We start from the raw sequence: 18,955 nt of genomic DNA on the forward strand, positions 1-18,955 counted from the left end.
ATCTCTTCAAATATCTAAACAGGGCTATCATATCACCCCTTAACCTTCTCTTCCCCATCTAAGCTCTGGTGCCACAGCAAACTGCAGTTCCCAGAATTCCATAGCATTGAGCCATGGCAGTCAAAGCAGTGTCAAACTGGATTATTTCTGCAATGTGGATGCAGCCTCAGAGACAGCAGCAGGGACACTGTAGCTAACAGCTGTTAGTACTGTGCAGAAGAAGGCAACGGTAAACCGCACCAGAAGCCTTTTAACTTTGGAAAACCTCAAATGAAACAAGCAACAGTGCTTGGAAGATGAAGCTCCCAGGTCAGCAGAGGACAAGTTTCCATAGCTCTGTGGCTAAGACGGTTTTCTTCAGACAGGCTCTGAAAACAAATAGTGTTTTAAAAACAGGCTGGTTAATCTGTACTGTTCGAATGGCATTTTTTAAAGCCCTTTTTCCTTTCAATTGCCTTTTATTCTTTTAATGCAGCGGTTCCCAAACTTTGGTCCTCCAGATGTTTTGGACTTCAGCTCCCAGAATTCCTTACTGCTGGCCAAGCTGGGAAGGGCTTCTGGGAGCTAAGGGAGCCCAGTTGGCGCAGTGATTAAATGCTGGTACTTCAGCCGCTCACTTACAGCCACAAGGTTGTGAGTTCGATCAGACAGCAGCTCCAAGGTCGACTCAGCCTGGCATCCTTCTGAGGAGGTCGCTAAAATGAGTGCCCAGTTTGTTGAGGACAATTGGCTTACACATTGTAGACTGGTTAGAGACTACTTAGTTCAGTATGAAGCAATATAGAAAGGTGACAAGAGGTGATATGACAGCCTTGTTTAAATACTTGAAGGGATGTCATATTGTTTTCTGATGCTCCAGAGACTAGGACCCAATGGAGCAATGGATGCAAGCTCCAGGAAAAGAGATTCCAGCTCAACATTAGGAGGAACTTCTCAACAGTAAGGGCTATTTGACAGTGGAACAAATTTCCTTGGAGAGTGGTGGAGTCTCCTTCTTTGGAGGTCTTTAAACAGAGGCTGGATGGCCATTGGTCAATGGGGATGCTTTGACTGAGAGTTCCTGCATGGCAGAATGGGGTTGGACTGGATGGCCCTAGTGGTCTCTTCCAACTCTATGATCCTCTGATTCTAACTGTATGATTCTATGATTTTAAGAACAGGCTGGCAGGCATCAGAAGCTTCAGACGCCCCATGGCAGAGTCAGCCTGGCTGGCAGAGGAGGGTGCCTGGCGTCCCTTACATAAAATGGCAAAATCAGGGCTTGCTATTTGGAATTCAGATTTTTTAAACAGTATTTCCATGCGGCAAAAGCCTAGGCCCAGCCAGAAACAATAGTGATTATTCCTTAAGGGCCTTGAAGAAAAACACACTCCCCAGACGCCAGGGCTGAGTTTCTGAAGAATATGGAGGAAGGACGCAGAAGGGAGCGGCGGTGGGACGCTTGCAGTCACAGAATGCACCCTGCCTGCCTGCCTGAAGGTGTTGTTGTGGGCCCAAAGTGGAGGGGCAGTTAAAGCGGTACCAAACTGGGTTATTTATCCATTGTGGATGCAGCCATAGGTGAATTAAAGCTCAGGCATACTTCACCTGGGACAGCATGGTGCAGTGGTTTGAGTGCACAATGATGATTTCTCACCCTCTGACAGGTACAGGTTTCTTTAGCAGCATCAGCATTGAGAGGATGGTGAAAGAGGGCTGGAGGAACACACACCTTTGATGTTGGGTTGCAAAAATATGTCTGCAATAAAACTACAAATCTCTGGATGCCATGGGGGTTTGTTTGGTGAGGCACCCTCACTTTTTTGGCAGCGAAGGCTAAAAGGATCCTGTCGAACTACAAATCCCAGGATTCCACATAACTTCCTTTGATGAGGCAACATTACTCTTTTGTCAAAGAAGGCTAAAAAGAGACCCTGCAGAACTACACATTCTAGGATTCCACAGAGCTTCCTTTTGGTGAGGCAACATCAGTCTTTGTCAGAGACCTTGCAAAAGTACAATATTTACATAGGTCATGGGGCTTATAGCCTTTAAAGCGTGCTCAAACCGCGTTGTTTCCACCGTGCAGATGCACCCTGAGGCGCTTTCCAGGCACCCAGAGCTTGCAACGCTCAAACCAATGGGTTTCCTCGGAAGCAAGAGTTCCCTGGTGGGTGTCCTAATTCAACCTCTGCTGCTCCTTCTGCGCCTGCGCCGTCCTAAGCCTTTTTGGAGCCCTGATCAAAGAGCCTCTGGGATGGAGGGGGCGTGGCTTCCTCTTGCAAGCCCCGCCCCCTTCGAATCCTGCAACCTTGTATCTCCTCGGCTGCCTTTGATCGCTGCTGGCGGTACGTGCGCTGCAACTGGGGACCTTTCGGGGGGGGTCCCTATGCTCCCTCCCTTTGGAGGAAGAAAAAGGGGGCTTTGCAAGAGAAAGGGGGGTCTCCTCGGGTGCAAAAACGCCCGATGCATCCATGCCAGGGCTTTGGGGGTCGAGGGAGGGGGAGGAAAGGTAAGGGTTTTCAATGGGGGGGGAGGGTTACAGTTTAAACCAGGGGGGTGGTCTGGGCTGTGGATGCTTGCAAGACCCATCATGCAGAAAGTTGCCCTTTATGACCCCTGATCCTCTCCCCTCCAGAGGAGGAGGAAACAGCTGGGAACGTTGCATTAGTCATATTTATTTGTATCTTTAATTCATTTAGTCAAGGCAGACCATTCAGAGCTTTTCTATTCCTCCCCCCCCCATAACCCCTCCCCCCCCCCCCCTTCAGACGTTTCTGGCCCATGACATACATACATACATACATATATATATATATCCATTCATTTGGTCAATGCAGACCATTCAGAGCTTTCCTATCCCACCCCCACATTTATTTATTACCATTTAACCCCTGATCCTCTCCCCTTCAGACATTTCTGTTCCATTATTTATATGTATTGATTGACATTTAATTATCTTTTTAATTTCTTTGGCCAGTTCAGACCACAAAGAGCTTTCCTATTCCCCCACTAATCCTCTCCCCTTCAGGTGCTTCTGTTGCATTATTTATATCTATCTATTTATATTTATTTATATCTTTAATTTCTTTGGTCAGAGCAGACCAAGAAGAGCTTTCCTGCCCTCCATCCTTACAAATGTTTCCAGCTTTTTTTTTGGGGGGGGGGGGGTTCCTGTTTTTAAAGCTGTTTTTTCTCTTTTGTCATTTTTAAAACAGGGGCCTTTGGCTAAACAATATAGTCATTGCTCTCCTCCTCCTCTTCCTGATCAAGCTTTAAAAGACAGATCTCTGGATCTCTAGCTCCACTGGATTCCCTTCCATGGCCCAGAAGCTTTTGGAAAGCAGATCCAGGCTTTGCTGCAGCTGACCAAGGGGTGAGTCTCTGCAAATAGATCAGTTGGAGGGCACTGGCCTCCTTCCTAGTTTCTGTATGTTTTTCACTTTTCTCTTTCACCTCTCCTCCAATGACCCCAAGGAGACCCAGGGTGCATCTACACTGCAGAAACAGCATAGTTTGACATTGCTTAATTGCCCTGGCTCCATGCTATAGGATCCTGGGATTTGTAGTTTATTGTGGCACTGCCAGAAAGGGCTAAATATCTCACAAAACTACAAATCCCAGAATTCCATAGCACAGAGCCATGACAGCATCAAACTGCTCTAATTCTGCAGTGTACAGTCAGCCCTCCACATTTGCAGCTTTGACTTTTGCAAGTTTGATGATTCACAGATCTAGGAATATCCTCCAATGCAACTTTAGTGGAAATTAACCACAGAGTTGCAGTGGTTATTTATAGGTATTTATAGGTCTGTGGTCAACATCTGATGGATGTTGACCATAGAGTTGTGCTGGAGAAACTGGAGATTCCTAGAGAGGTGTTGTCTCAGGTTTTATACACACACACACACACAGTTTTTATTTGTGGCTTTCCCACTTTCACGGGGGTCCTGTGCCCCTAACCCAAATGAATATGGAGGGCCTACTGTAGATGCAGCCATACAATATAGGCTGTATCTACATTGCAGACACCACTTTGGCGAAACGGAAGAATCACCCTGGCTCAGCATGAAAATCCCACCTACCATTTGTGGCTGTGTGCCTTCAAGTCACAGGTTTTCATAGCAAGGTTTATTCCTAGAAGGTTTGCTGTTGCCTTCCATTGGGGCTGAGAGTGTGACTTTTCCAAGGATTTGCAGGGCCCAGCGTGGGATTTGAACCTTGGTCTCCCAGAGCCCTAGACCAACACTTCTAGACCACATTAGTGCTTAAGATTTAGTCTGCGGAGGTTTGCCGTGACCTTTCTCTGAGGTTGAGAGAATGTAATTTGCCCAGTGTCACCCAGTGGGTTTCCACAGCTGAACCAGGATCTCCTAGAGACTGATTTATTTATTGGATTTATATCCCACCTTTCTTCCAAAATGGGAGTCCTTGGGGCCAGTCATACTTACATTTTTTGCACGGAGAGATTCACATCTGTGAATCAATTCAAAATCAGTTAACAGTTCCCACTACATTTTAAGGCAGTGAATCTCTCCATGGCGTTTAAATCCAGTCTGAAGTTCTCATTTGCCATTGTTTTAGATCAAAATGGAAGCGCCTCCATTTCCTGAACGGTGGCTGGGCGATCCGAATTGATCCGATAGCTTACTCACAGTATCAGAGATGCAGATTGTTGTGGTTCCAGTGGGATCCAGTGTCAAATGCACTGGTTTAAATGGACTTTTCGGTTGCCTCCCGCAACAAACTGCATTGAGTACAATCGGTGCAAGTTTGAACAACAGGGAAATAACCCAGTTTCCAAAACAGGTTATTTTGTAGTTTGAATAGGCCCTTGTCCAGCACTTATACAACAACAAAATGCTGGCTCTCATTGGCAAGATTTCTTTGGTTTGCCATGGCCTTCCTCTGAGGTTGAGAGAGTATGGCTTGCCCAAGATCACTCAGTAATTTTCCTTGGGCAAAGGGGGATTTGAACCCTGGTCTCTTGAGATCTTAGCCCAACACTTAAACCACTGCACCCTTCTCCCCTTCCTAGGGCAAGATTTCTTCCAAGGAGGATTGCCACCATTGCTTTCCCCTGAGGCTGTGAGAGTGTGACTTGCATGAAATCAATCAAGAGGTTTCCATGGCTGAGCAGGGATTGGAACCCTGGTCTTCCAAAATCCGCATCCAATACTCCCAAGTACAATTGTGCTTTTAAAGAATAGTTTTCTCTGTATTATCACCATCCTTTATCCCTGCAGGATCCATGCCGGTGCCGGTTGTGGTCCAGGCGGAGGCCCCTGATGGAGGCTGGGGATGGATGATTGTGCTAGCGGCTTTCCTCCAGTCCGCCTTGGTCTTCGGCGTGATCCGCTCTTTTGGGGTCTTCTTTGTGGAGTTCGTGACCCACTTTGGAGAGTTGTCGGGACGCATCTCCTGGATCACATCCATCGGGATCGCTGTGCAACAATTTGCTAGTTAGTCCGAATGAGGGAGGGAAGGAGGATTCAGTTCCTTGGGAGCTTATGGGCCAAATTTGCAAGAGCTGTTTAGGACTACAAAGCCATAGTACAAAACTGTAGCTGGCTGAGGGATTCTGGGAGCTATAGTCCAAAGAAGTAAAATATTTTGTAGGCGGTCAAGAAGAGCCAGCATCGTGTAGTGGTTTGTGCCTTGGACTAGGACATTGGCAGAACAGGGTTCGAATTCTCAGCTCAGCCATGGAAACCCAATGGGTGCCCTTGGGCAATTCACGCTCTCTCAGCCCCAAGGATGGCAATGGCAAACCTCCTCTGAAAAAACCTGCCTAGAAAACCCAGTGATAAGTTCACCTTAAGATTGCCATAAATGAGAAAAATGACTTGAAGGTACACAACAACAACAACAACAACATAGGGAGAAATTATGATCCTCTATGTGCTGAAAAAACGTCTTTTGGCTGTGGCTGCTGTGATGTGGTGGAAGCCTTCACATTTTTGTTTCTTACAATTATACCTTGCCTTCTCCCAAAAATAGGAGTCAAGGCAGTGATCACAGAGAGGGCTGGATTTGCCTTGCTAGGAGGCTGTGATTTAAAATAATATATCATATATACACACAGTCCCCCTTCCTAACTTGCGGATCTGAGATCCGTGACCTTGAATATCCGCAGAGGGGGGACCTTCGCTTTCAATGCCGCACGCACGGGGATGTGCCCCATTCAAGCCTATGGGGCTTGAATAGGCACGAGCCTCCATTTTTGTGGGGCAGTCCGGAACAAAGGACCAACTGTATATGTGTGTGTGTGTGTGTGTGTGTGTGTATACATACATACACAGACAAAAACACACACAGAGAGACACACACACATTAAGCAATCGTCTGTTGAGACATTCTGACCTAGATCATATATTTGACCCTAGGTTCCTTCTGGAAATTATATCTCTCCATAACATGTGATCCCAGCGAAAGAGCAAATTCTGATGAATTATTAACAAATTCAATAAATGGAAACCAAACATTGAAAACATTGTTTCTGTTTGTTGCCAGTTCTATATCACAGAAGAAGTTAGCTTTTTGTTGTTATTGTTGTTAAAAGCCATATTCCAGATTCACATGTCCATGTTTCTACTGAGCGCTTATTCAGAGATTTCCACTATAGGCTAATAGTCAAAGACTTCCGCTCCAGAGTAATTTCAAGTCTTTCAGATAGACATAATTCTTTATGATTCAATACAATACCTTGGTCAATAAACAGAGGGTCACCTTATCTAAAATTCCAAAATCCAAAATTGTCCACATGGATGGCTGTGACAGAGACACCTTTGCTTTTCTGGTGGTTCAAAATTTGTTTCATGCACACACACAAATTTCAAAAATAATATCTATAAAATTAACTTTGGGCTATGTTTATAAGGTGTATACCAAACATAAATGAATTTAATGTTTAGACTTAGGTCCCATCTCCAAGAGATCTTGTTAGGCAGATGCAAATATCCCCAAATCTGAAAAACTCCAAAATACTTCCGGTCCCAAGCAGATAAGGGAGACTCAGCCTGTATTTCTGAGCATTTTTGCAAGGCAGCCCCATGGAGAGAGCATTGTATTAGTCTACTCTAGGCTTTTTCACAGCTGTAATGAATGGAGAGGTAGGTTCAGAGATAGGATCTTGGCACAGTATGAAATGTCTCTGGAAGAACTGGAAGGTGATATTTTTCCCCCTAAGAAAGGTATTAAATTAAAGCAAGAATTTAATCAGTTCCTTACTTGACTTAAACTTTCAGGAGAAGGAATTAAAGCCATGATGTGGTACTACTTGCAGTCAGTGTGGAAACAGTGCTCCATGTAACACAAGCGTGGCAATCGTGCAGCTCTCCAGTCGTTGTTTGACTGCAACCCCCATCAGCCCTAGCAAAGCCAATGATGCAGAATGCTGAGAGCTGCAGTCCAGCAACAGCTGGAAAGTCCCACAGCTCCCAACCCTGGCATGATAGAAAGGTGCTAATGGATTTGTCCTTCTTTGACAGGCCCGGTGGGCAGCGCCTTAAGCTCTCGCTATGGTGCGCGCGCCGTCATCATGGCCGGCGGGTTTTTCTCTGGCCTGGGGTTTCTGTTGGCCTCATTTGCTACCTGCCTGGCTCACCTGTACCTCTGCATTGGGCTTCTGTCAGGTAAGTTCCCAGTGAAAACAGCATCCTTTGCATACAGACCAGTTACCTGTGCCTATCCAGAGATTGGAACTACAGTCTTCCAAAATCCCAAGTATAGTTGTGCTTTTTAAGAATAGATTTCTCTGTATTATCACAGCAGGATCCACCAGGTTAAAAACAATCTGCATTTTGGAGAGACCCTCATTCTGCAGCTGGGGAATGATGGGAGGTATAGTTGGACACAGTCGGAGGCTTGGGGGAATATGTTATGCAAAATCAGCTGTCCCCCAAACCTCTGGCTGTGTCCCACTATACTTCCCATCATCCCTAGCCACAGTGGCTGGGGATGGTGGGTGGTGTAGTCCACCACGATTGGATCGCTCCTGATTGGGAAAGGCTGCATTAAGTGAAGTCAGTCTGTATTTTGTTCATCATATTACTTAGTTCATTGAAATGTAATTGCTCAATTTTATTTTGCTTCGAGGATGGGAGTGTTTTTTTAAAAAAGGGGGCTGAAATGCAGGTGAACAAGGGAAGGTTGGAGAAGAAAAGCCAGTCTTCGCAATAAATCAGCTAAAGTTCAGTTACTCAGGTTTAGTTACCAAAGAGATAACGGGAAAAACAGGTTTTCCTATGAAGATGCAAAATTAGCTGGTGTGAGAGAACAGCAAGGTCTCTTTCAAAATGGCTGCCAAGGGTCTCCTTAGAAGACCTGGCAAAATATATTGGACTATTGAGGGTAAGGGTGGTGTGTGGGAGACGTTGGCCCTGGTGTTCCCAACCTAGAAGACCACTTGAGGGAACATTTAGTTTGAAGCCTGCCATCTTGGAAAAGGGAAATGGGGCGTAGATGTCGTCCATGGTAACATCCTTTACTTGCACTTCCATCTCTTGCCAGGTTTTGGCTGGGCCTTGGTCTTCACACCTTCACTGGCTTCAGTGGCCCGATACTTCAAGAAGCGGCGAACGCTGGCCACCAGCCTGGCCTTGACTGGTGTGGGCCTCTCTTCCTTTGCCTTTTCCCCGCTCTTCCAACTCCTGGTGGACACCTATGCTTGGCGTGGGGCCCTCATGATCGTAGCCGGCATGTCCTTCAACCTGATTGTGTGTGGTGCCCTCATCCGGCCACTGACCCTCAAGGAGGACCTCTCTTGTCCGTTGGGTGGAGACCCCGAAAAGCCATGTTGGAAGAAGTTGTCCTCTCTCTTTGGCCTACACCTCCTCTTCCACTGGCCTTTCATGCGCTTCGTCTTGGCCGTTACTCTTGTCAACACTGGCTACTTCATCCCCTACGTCCACTTAGTGGCCCGGGCCAGGGAGCTTGGCTTTGACGAGTACCAGGCTGCCTTCTTAATGTCCGTGGCAGCTGTGGCCGACCTCTCCGGCCGCCTCTTCTCTGGCTGGCTGGGGAACTGCAGGGCTTTCCGCTTGATCCACATCTTGGTGACGTGGACTTCCTTGACGGGTGTCGCCTTACTGCTGATTCCATGGGGCCGCACCTATGCTCTCCTGGTGGCCATCAGCCTCGGCTACGGGTTCTTCTCCGGAGCCCTCACGCCCGTGGTCTTCTCCATCATTCCAGAGATCGTGGGCATTGGGAACATCTTCAGCTCTATGGGGCTCCTGCAAATGATCGAGAGCATCGGAGGCCTCCTGGGGTCACCCCTCTCTGGTAGGCAGGAGATCCCTTAATCCACAGCACTACCCACCAAAAAATAACCAGGGGTGCTTTTTTGGACTTAGGGGGCCATATTGGCCTCCTGGAAGAACTTAGGGAGCTGAAGTGGAGTCATCCACACAAATCAAAATAGGTTATTATTTTTTAATTTTTATTTTATAATTTTGTAATTTTTATACATACACATACACACACACACATGCCTCAAAGCAAATCCATGTACCAGTAAACAAAATCTATATATGTTTCTTTTGAGAGAGAGAGAGAAATGTACAGGTTTTGTTTATATGGATTTGGTTTGGATGTATATATATGTATAGAGAGAAAGAGAGAGAGAAATGTATAGGTTTTGTTTATATATATATATATATATAGAGAGAGAGAGGGGGGGGTTATATAGATTTGCTTTCTAGTGTGTCTATATATATATGTATATACATACACACACAGACACAGTTGGTTTGCTTGTGTGTGTGTGTGTGTGTGTGTGTACAGTAGCAATAGCAAGTACATTTCTTTCCACATTTTCTGGGGATGGGGCAAGGACCCCATGAAAAAGATGGAAAAACTGCAAATAAAGAGACCACTATTTTTTTACCTGAAAGAGTCCTCTAGGGACTCTAGGTCCTCCAGCGCAACTTTGTGGCATCTTCTGGCAGAAGCTGACCAAGAATGCATTGGAGGACCTACAAATGCATAGAGAAGTGTTTTCTCTAGGAATCTGTAGGTCCTCCGGTGTGTCTCTATGGTCCCTTCTGGCAGATTTTGCGCTGGAGGATCTAGCATACCTAAAGAGAACAATTAGTCAAAACTGTGATTAATAAAATCCACAAAAGTCAAATCACAAATGTGGAGGGCAGATTCTGTGTGTGTGTGTGTGTCTGTCTGTCTGTGTATGTGTGTGTGTTGTGTGTGTGTATATATATATAGCAAGCCAACAGGACTTCTCCCATACATGCACCCGCCCCATACACAGCTTCCAGACTACTTTGGTATCTGCTGGGTTTGGTTAAGGACCCCCCCATGGATGCAAATCTGTGAATGCTCAAGTCCCATTATATACAATGGGTGTAGTAAATGAGTATCCTTTATATTAAATTGCAAATCAAGGTTTGCTTTTTGGACTTTATATTTTGGAATATTTTCAAGCCATGGACGGTTGAATCCATGGATCACGAATCTGTGGATACAGAGAACTTGACTACAATAATAATACGTATATATATCTTTTCTCTTACAGTTAAAGTTTCTTTCTATATCTTTTCTTAACAAAGGGGCTCAAGAGACTGCCCCAAAAGGGCAGCCTGTGGCTGCCCATTTTTCTGATGCAAGGAGGCTGCACCAACCAAACACTGCAGCCTCCATCAGGACTAAAAAGAACCCACTGAAAGCAGGTTCTCTGTAGTCTGAGTGCCAGGTGCCATCGTTGCGCCATTGGCGCACTAGCACACACTGATGACATACACATAGCGTGGTGATGTTTGGACACTGCGCTGCACCTGCATCATCATGATGGTCCCCATGTGGATGGAGCCATGCCATGATGGCACCAGCGGTGCAAAGTAGAGCTTGGGAGCGTGCGGACGCACTGCACTCCCAAGCCCTAAAATTGGCCCCAGACTGACATTTTGCAGAAGTCTGTGCTGGGCCAAAGTTTCTTTCAAAGTTTAAAATATACAGCGAAACAATTCAGATCATGAGAACGTTATAAATATTAAATATAAAATTAAACTAACACCAGAGTTACAAACAGCACAGAGAACATTAAACAAATAGGTGCATACAAGGCTAAATCTGGCCCTTGGATCTTCCAAGGGGCATTTTGAGGCAAATTCTCTTTTCTGAGAAAACAGCCTTCCTCCAGCCATATATTTCCCCACCCCGACTTAAATCAAATTGTAATTCAAATCCTGACTTAAATGGTTTCTCTGATGAACTCCGTTTTAATGGCAGGAACCACAGTTGAAATCATGAGTTAGGAAATTCTGTTTCATGGTTATCTCATAGTAGAAGGACCTTATAGTGTAATATAATATCTGTGCTGTTTAATGCATATTCAGAGAGAAAGGTTTCATTAGAAGGAAGATAACACTGATCAATTATTCTGAATGGGTTTTAGATTAATTTTCTGTACATCAAATAATTTTTGTTCATCCTTGGTCTTTATATCCAGACTCCTCCATGGACTTCATATCTATTCAATCTCCCCAAATTTTCTATTCATTGACCTTCTCTGTCTTGCATTTAGAGGGAAAGCCGAGGGGTAGAATTTATACCACCGACAGAATACTGTAGAAACAATTAGTTCATTTCTCATCACCCTAAACTGCTATTAATGTATTCAGCGACTATAATTAGAAGTTGTGTAATTAGTACTCATGATGATATCTTTGACCTCGGGCCTTGTTTTAACAATTGTTCTAGGAAAGTTTTGTAATCTGATTTCAGCTTCAACCATCAGATGTACCCCCCCCCCCCAAAAAAAACATATTTTTTCCTAAAAGAAAATTGTAATGAACACTGGAACAATTATTTTGAGTCATAAGATTCAGTCGAATTCAGTGCTTGGTTAAAAGTGGGTTCTGTCTGGGTGAAACCTGTGTTGTAATCATCAAGAGTGCTATTGAACATGGGCTAAATATGGCTAAATCCATTCACCTAGAAATTAATCACTCAATGCAGGACATAGGTGAGTCTTTTTCACAACCTGGTGTCCTGATAATGTTGGACTATAAGTCCCAGAATCCCCAAGCCAAGTACAGAGGACATCACAGTTGGAAAAGCTGAGCTAAACCATGTCTACTCTAGCCAGCATCCACATTTCCACCAAGAAGAAGGGTGGGTACAGTGTGACCTTCCAGAGGTTGTTGGACTGCAACTCCCAGCATTCCTCACCAATGTCCATGTTGGATAGGGGATGGTGGGAGTTATAGTCAGACAACATCAAAAAGGTGTCATCTTGTCCATTCCTCTTCATGATCCAGTCTGTGATCAGTGGTTGTATTTAGCGGTGAAGGGGTCACTAATTGTAGGTTCTAGGTTTGTCTTGGAACTTGGGTTCTAGGTTTGTCTTGCACATTTGCCTCAGAGCTTGGGTTCTAGATTTGGTCATTCTAACTTACCTGCTCTTCTTTCTTTCTTTCTCCCAGGTTTTCTGAGGGATGTAACAGGTGACTACGTCGTCTCGTTCTTGGCTGCTGGGTCTTTCCTCTTAACCGGCAGCTTAGTTCTGGTTACTATGCCCAACTTCTTCACCTGCTTGGCTCCACTGGCTTTGCAAGAACCCAGTGCCAAGGCCGAAGCAGGGGAAGGCTCTCCCTTGGCAGCACAGGCACCTGTTCCTGTGATGGTCGTCTCTCCTGAAAACGGCCATCCTTACAAGGTCATGCCTGAGAAGGAGTTTGAATCCTGATTGGTGACTGGATGTCCTCTGGAGGAACCAAGATAGCACTGGAGTTCTGTTGGGACCAGTGTATCTGTGTGCCATGCTTGAAAAATATTCCCTTTTTTAAAACTATGCTGTCTGCAATCTCCCAGCCAGCAGTCTGGAAGTTGTGATCCAGAAAGAAAGGGGAACTTTTCCAAACATGGTGTGGGTGTGTTTTCATAAAGTCTCATCCAAGGAATGAGAAAGATTGTCTGTTGCAGCTCCCAGTTAGAGTACTGTTTGTGTCTGTGCCTTAATCACTGTTCCACCTTTCCTCTGAGCCACCCACAATTGTTGGGATGCACAAAAACACACTCATTATTATTATGGAGGTTTAACTTGGGATTGATATTGGAACCTAGGAAAATGCCTGTTGCAGAGAGAAGGGAATGCCTGACCCTCGTCCAGAAGTACTTGGGCTGCAACTCCCATCAGCCCCAGCCAGCAAAGTCGGGTGAGGGTACTGGAACTAGGAAGTCTGGCCCTGATCCCACTCTGCTCCTCTTTCTGATCATCGTAGGTGACTCCATACCCCTGTCCCTCACTGCTCAGAAATGGGCATCTCCAATTTTCATTTGACACTCTTCTGGTTAAGACTTTTCTTGAAGTCCTGGATTCTCCTGGGTGAGTGTTTAGCAAAAGGAAGAAAAATATTGTGTGCCACTTACAGAGAAGCTGTGAAGGTCCATTTTCCAGTTGTGGTGTTTAACGTAATACATCACATGTTTACCGTGGCCTATTGAAGAATAAAAACTTGGGAGATGTTCTGTTTTGGAGGTGAGCACAGCTCCCAGAATCCTTCACTAGCCATGTAGGCGGAAGGATTTTGGGAAATGTGATCCCCCCAAAAAATAACTTTCCTCAAGCTCTCCCTCTTTTTAGTACTTAACTTCATCCCACTACCCCTAAACTATGATTTTTTTTCTTTGTTCCTCTGCAACAAGAATTTGAGGTATCATTGGACTGCAACTCCCAGCAGGCCTTTCCAGCAGGGATTCTGAGAGTTGCACTCCAGCAGCATCTGGAAGGTTGCCTGATTCCTGTTTCTGCTGTACAAAAGGTAATCTACCTTCGCACATTTCCGGAGGGAGACACGCTCTCATGTACATTACAGCCGGAGTGCAAGGCTGCTTCTGTGGCCCTTGTGTTCAGCTGCAGGAAATAGCAAGGGAACTGAAGGTATTGCTGGATTGCATAATGGTGGCACTTTGGTTACCATGTCAGCCAACCTTTAGTTGTTTTGTGGGTATGTACCTATGTATATTTATGTTCAGAAGCCTTGCCATGAAACCAAAAGCAGCAGAAGCTGGGAAGAGTTACTTTTGGGGGCTCCAGCTCCCTAGCCGCCATGTTAAGTGGCCATGTTGGAGGCGCCATTCCGAGACCTGTACAGTCACCCTCCCAAGTCTGCGACTTGAGTTCCACAGACTTGGAAATCCTCAGCAAGATGACTGCCATTAATGTCAATGGGGCTTGCATGCATACAATGCCCCATTGACATTAATGCATTCATGCCTATGGGGCTTGAATATGTGCGAGTTTTGGAACTCGGGGGGGGGGGGGGGCGGAACGGATTCCCCACAAATTCTAAGGACCAACTGTACACTTGAAGGCTGATATTAGTTGGAGGACCTGTAGTCCAGTCACTTTGCAAACCCTTAAAACTGGGCAACCTCTAGGCTATCTGGAAGTGACCCTGTTTCTCTTCTCTTCTGCACAGTTATGGGACCAATTCCTTGATTTTCAACAGGGACTTCATCCTCTTTCTGCCACCAAACTTGGAAGAGCAGAGGTGCCACCCAAAACTTGGCATTCTGCAAATGCATCATGCCACACCAACCTGGCATGGATAGGGGTGATGGGAGTTGTAGTCCAGTATGTCTGGAGGTTGCTGCTAGGTGTCGGAGATCACATATTGTGTTTTCCACACACACACACAAAAGGATTTTTAAAAATGTATTTGGAAGAACAGCATTCCTTCCTTCAAAAAAAGCCTTCCAGGCTTTTCTTTTCTTTTTTGAAAATATCTGTTACCACTTGTTTGTCTGTCTTTTTTTATTTATTAGTTTAGTAATTTAAAAAATTTGTAAAATAAAATTTACAAGAGATCAATGATGAAAGAGGTTTGGGCACTTTCTCTCCAGGAACCCAAGACATTTTGGAAGGAACTGTCGTTTTCAATTTATTCCTGTAGTTCGAAATAGAGGACTAGGAAAACAGCTCCGAATTAAAGAGCCTACTTGCTTTGAGAGGACTCAGTCTCTAGTCCCAGGAGAGATTTCTGCTAGGATGACCTTTGTTAACTGCGAAAACTGAAAGCTTTATAAAATGGCACGGCTGGCTTTGTAATCTCCTTGATGCAACACTTTTGTCTCTGTAAATAATTGATGATCAACTGCATTGTATTTGTTGCTTTAATGTACGGTTCAGCAAATTGTGCACCAAAGCACAATGTGAAGTTCAAAAGTTGGAACTCTCCTACACCAACCCTGTATATTCATACATTGAACACACATGACTTTTGCAGGAGATCCTAAAATTCTCAAAATGTTGGCCCTCCAGGCCTTTATGGCCTCAGCTCCCAGCATCCCCAGCCAGCCTGGCTATTAGGGATCTTGGGAGCTGAAGTGCAAAACTTCCAGCAAAACAACGTTTGGAAACCATTGTCCTGACCAGCAAAAGTGGTCATAATGTAATAATCCTGGCTTCTTCATAGGCTTCCCAGATCTTATTCTGGCCTAAAAGCTGAAGAGAGGAATCTCAGGGGCTGCATCCACGCTGCAGAAATAAAGCAGTTTGACATCACTTTAACTGCCATGGCTCAATGTTATGGAACCCTGGATGTCAAAAGTGGTGTGAAACTGCTTTAATTCTGCAGTGCGGATATATATTTGAACTGCATACTCTCTGTAGTTATGGGTGGTGTTTAATGTATCGCACTTAATGACATCACCACCTTTGATGACATCACAGAGCCTGTGACATCAGAAGGTCATCTCCATAGGCATCAGGTTTTGGCCCTGAAATCTCATGATTCCTGACCTGGAGACCCCAGTTCTTCAGGATTAGCTGATATAGAGTCAAAACCTGAAGGCTGAAGAGGAATCAGATCTGTGTTTTTAAAGCAGTAGTTCCCAAACTCTGGTCTTCCAGATGTTTTGGACTTCAGCTCCCAGAATTCCTTATTGCCCAAGTTACTTGGAGCTTCTGGGAGATTATGTCCAAAACACTCGGGGGACTAAAGTTTGGGAATCACTGGTATCGAGACTGGGTCAAAAGCAGAATTCAGGGTTTATCTCAGATGAAGTCTTCAGTCTTTCCAGCTGAGTGCAGACATCAGGGGCTCCTAGAATAAGAATGGGGGGTTTTGTGGATGAAGGTGGCTAGGGTTTGGGACTCCCCTCCCAGCTCTCTGGAGGGCCCTTAGAAACTAGAAAACCAGGAGAGAGGAGCCTTTGAGGCCTTGCATTGGGAGAAAGGCTGGACATAAGAAAGAAGAAAATAAAATAATCATCATTAATAGTTTGGCAGATGCAAGACCTCCAAACAGCACCAGCGAGGTTGGACTTTGACTCATCCTGCAGCTGGGATATCTCCATTTGGCCCTTTGCCACCAGCCGAAATATCTCTCTTGCCCTTTGGAGTCTTGTTTTCTCTCCTTTGCAATAATAACACAGAAAGCCCCGCAGGATCCTTTCTTTCTAAGAAAGAAAGTTTGGAGCGAAAGGAACCAACACTAGACTCCCCATCCTAAATCCATGTCGAAACCTCTCCTCTCCATTACGAATAGTTGAGAGGCTAACATTCAAAGGAGCAATCTAACTTGCAGGGTCCTTCCAGCTGTGCTGGACTAACAACCCCCATCATCCCTATCCTCTGGATTTGTTGGCAATGGAAATAGTAGTCCATCACAGCTGGAGACGTTGCATTTGATGAGACTCAATCTGTGTTTAAATAGGCTGCAAGAGCGAGTGCACTATTCATCACAGTAGGGCCTTGGGATTTGCTGTGGTTCGGTTCCAGAATCTCCTGTGGATACCAAAATCCGCAGATACTCACATCCCTTTAAATACTCACATCCCTTTAAATAAAACAGTGTCCTTTATACAGTATAAAATGGCAGAATCAAGGTTTGCTTTTTGGAATTTCTATATTTTTAAAAGTATTTTAAAGCCGTGGATGCTTGGATCTGTGGATTAAAAACCCACGGACAAGGAGGGCTGTATAAATAATGTGACCCATATATAATGAAAACATGCATGGGTAGCTGTGTTGCTCATTTAACAATGCCAACCAAAACCCATCGCTGATACCTTTACTGGCCACCTGAAATGCACAATATAGTTGTTGCAAGCTTTCAAAGCTCCATGGGCTTCTTCATCATCAGGCAAGATATTACAAACCAAACAGGAGGGGGAAAAACAATTGGAGATGTTAGTCAAATGCCTGGATGTTGTTTCAGTCCTTAGTAAAGATGGTATACTGGGGAGGATATATTTTGAGCAGGCCAGCTCCTCCTCTTTCTGGCCGTGTGACAATAGGGAGATTTGCAAAGTCCAGGAAATTTAAAGTCCATTTGCATCTCAACAGGAACCCCCCCCCTTTCTTTTTGCAATCCAATATGTCTATCCATATATAATGAATTTATATTTATAGGAGGGTTTTTAGCTTTTATTTGGTAATGCCCTACCATTTTCTGGGATGCCCTCCATTTTGCGGTGCCTTGCCCTCCTTTGCGGTGAGGTCATCCAGCCACCCTGGCCAGGCGTAACGCCCCACCGGGTATTCAGCCCTCCTCTGGGGTGTCACCCGGTGCACTTTGCACACCTTGCACACTCCTCATCACACTTCTATTTCTACCTCTTGCCTCTGTTCACTACACTATCTCCTTGCACTGATTGGCATAGTAGTGGAAGCTGGGCGTGTTTTACTTAAGTTTTTAACTTTTGCATGCTTTTGTGTTAATTTCATACTATTTTAACTAAACGATTTTAATTTCATTGCAATGTTTTTATCTTGTCAGTCGCCCTGGGTCCCTTTCTTGGAGAAAAGTGGCACAGAAATTAAATAGAAAATAAATACAAAATTAAGGAGCTATAAGCCACAATCCTGCTGCTCAGTTTAGGGCAGCTGATCCTTTTTTTTACATTATTATTTTGATTCTAGGCCTGCCATTCCAAAGCTGGCATATGGAAAATCCTACACTGCTTGAGATGGGAATCGAAGATATTTTTGGACTCGGCAGCCCCGGAGCACAGAAAGTGTCCTGGAGTGACTCTCCTTCCCTTCAGTTTCTAGAAGTCGATGAGACGGCTGTCATGTAGAATTGGGGGCATTGGCTGTCCCTTCTTCCATTGCTTCCTCTCAGAGTCACATAGGGTTGCTGTGTCCCTTTATTATAAGGGATGACCCCATCGGACAGCTGGAAATACTGTATTTCCTTTTTATAGAGACTAACCAAGATACCTCCAAATCCCTTCTTTTGAAGCATGGGCCCTTCAGAAATATGCACATCCTTTGTTGTTCTTGTGTGCCTTCAACTCATTTCTGACTTATGGCGACCCTAAAACAACAGCAGCAGCGTGGTTTCACCATTCAACTCTCCAGCTGAAAAGTCCCCTGGAGCAGGTTATAAGGATTCAAAACAAAACAAAATCAAAAAGTCCACAAGGCTTACAGTCTATTACTGGTTTTTAAGAACTTTTATTAAGAACTGTCATGCTGCACTTGCTAATCGATGAATGTATTTTTAGTTGTACCTATGTCTTACACTATCTCTGATGGTTTTTGCCAATGAGCTGGATTGTAGTCTGAGCTTTATAAGAGCTATCCCTGATGCTGAACCTACTTTGGAGGGGGGTTGGATTCCACATCTTTTATAGCTTCTATAAAGTTCAGGCTAAAACCCAGGGCAGATTTGCCACCCCACCAGCATGGCATCCATCAGTCTCCTGTGGCTCTGATTTTGGACTGAACTCCACAGCAGATCCACTGCTCCACTTACAAGGAAGTCTCTATTGGTTTGGATTTCAGCTAGCTCTAGAAGCTGTTTTTCCAGTGCCAGGGACATAAGGTGCATCTACACTGTAGAAATAATGCAGTTTGATACCACTTTAGCTGCCAGGTCTCCATCCTATGAAACCCTGGAATTTGCTGTTTTGCAAGGTCTTTAGTCGTCTCTGCCAGAGAGTGCTGGAGCCTCACTGAATTTTAAATCCCAGGATCCTGTAGGATGGAGCCATGGCAGTTAAAGTGGTG

At 44.9% G+C, this 18,955-nt stretch overlaps 1 protein-coding gene across 1 annotated transcript; it reads left to right on the forward strand.

Moving 5' to 3' along the window:
- The first annotated feature begins 3,197 nt into the window (after window positions 1-3,197).
- Window positions 3,198-15,092, forward strand: LOC121932559 (monocarboxylate transporter 13-like). The gene is made up of 5 exons (XM_042471256.1): window positions 3,198-3,355; window positions 5,226-5,441; window positions 7,470-7,613; window positions 8,491-9,264; window positions 12,420-15,092. Exons 2-5 carry the CDS (start codon window positions 5,231-5,233, stop codon window positions 12,680-12,682), a joined length of 1,392 nt encoding a protein of 463 aa, XP_042327190.1. The 5' UTR covers window positions 3,198-3,355; window positions 5,226-5,230; the 3' UTR covers window positions 12,683-15,092.
- Window positions 15,093-18,955: the final 3,863 nt, after the last annotated feature.

The sequence above is a fragment of the Sceloporus undulatus genome, chromosome 6 (genome assembly GCF_019175285.1).
Source record: "Sceloporus undulatus isolate JIND9_A2432 ecotype Alabama chromosome 6, SceUnd_v1.1, whole genome shotgun sequence".
NCBI classification, from domain to species: domain Eukaryota; kingdom Metazoa; phylum Chordata; class Lepidosauria; order Squamata; family Phrynosomatidae; genus Sceloporus; species Sceloporus undulatus.

Bases quoted from the DNA above. Each gene is read 5' to 3' on its own strand.
- LOC121932559 (XM_042471256.1), top strand. From the start codon at position 5,231: ATGCCGGTGCCGGTTGTGGTCCAGGCGGAGGCCCCTGATGGAGGCTGG. The intron at 5,442-7,469 runs GTTAGTCCGAAT...CTTCTTTGACAG, and splicing joins CGCTGTGCAACAATTTGCTA to GCCCGGTGGGCAGCGCCTTA. The intron at 7,614-8,490 runs GTAAGTTCCCAG...ATCTCTTGCCAG, and splicing joins CTGCATTGGGCTTCTGTCAG to GTTTTGGCTGGGCCTTGGTC.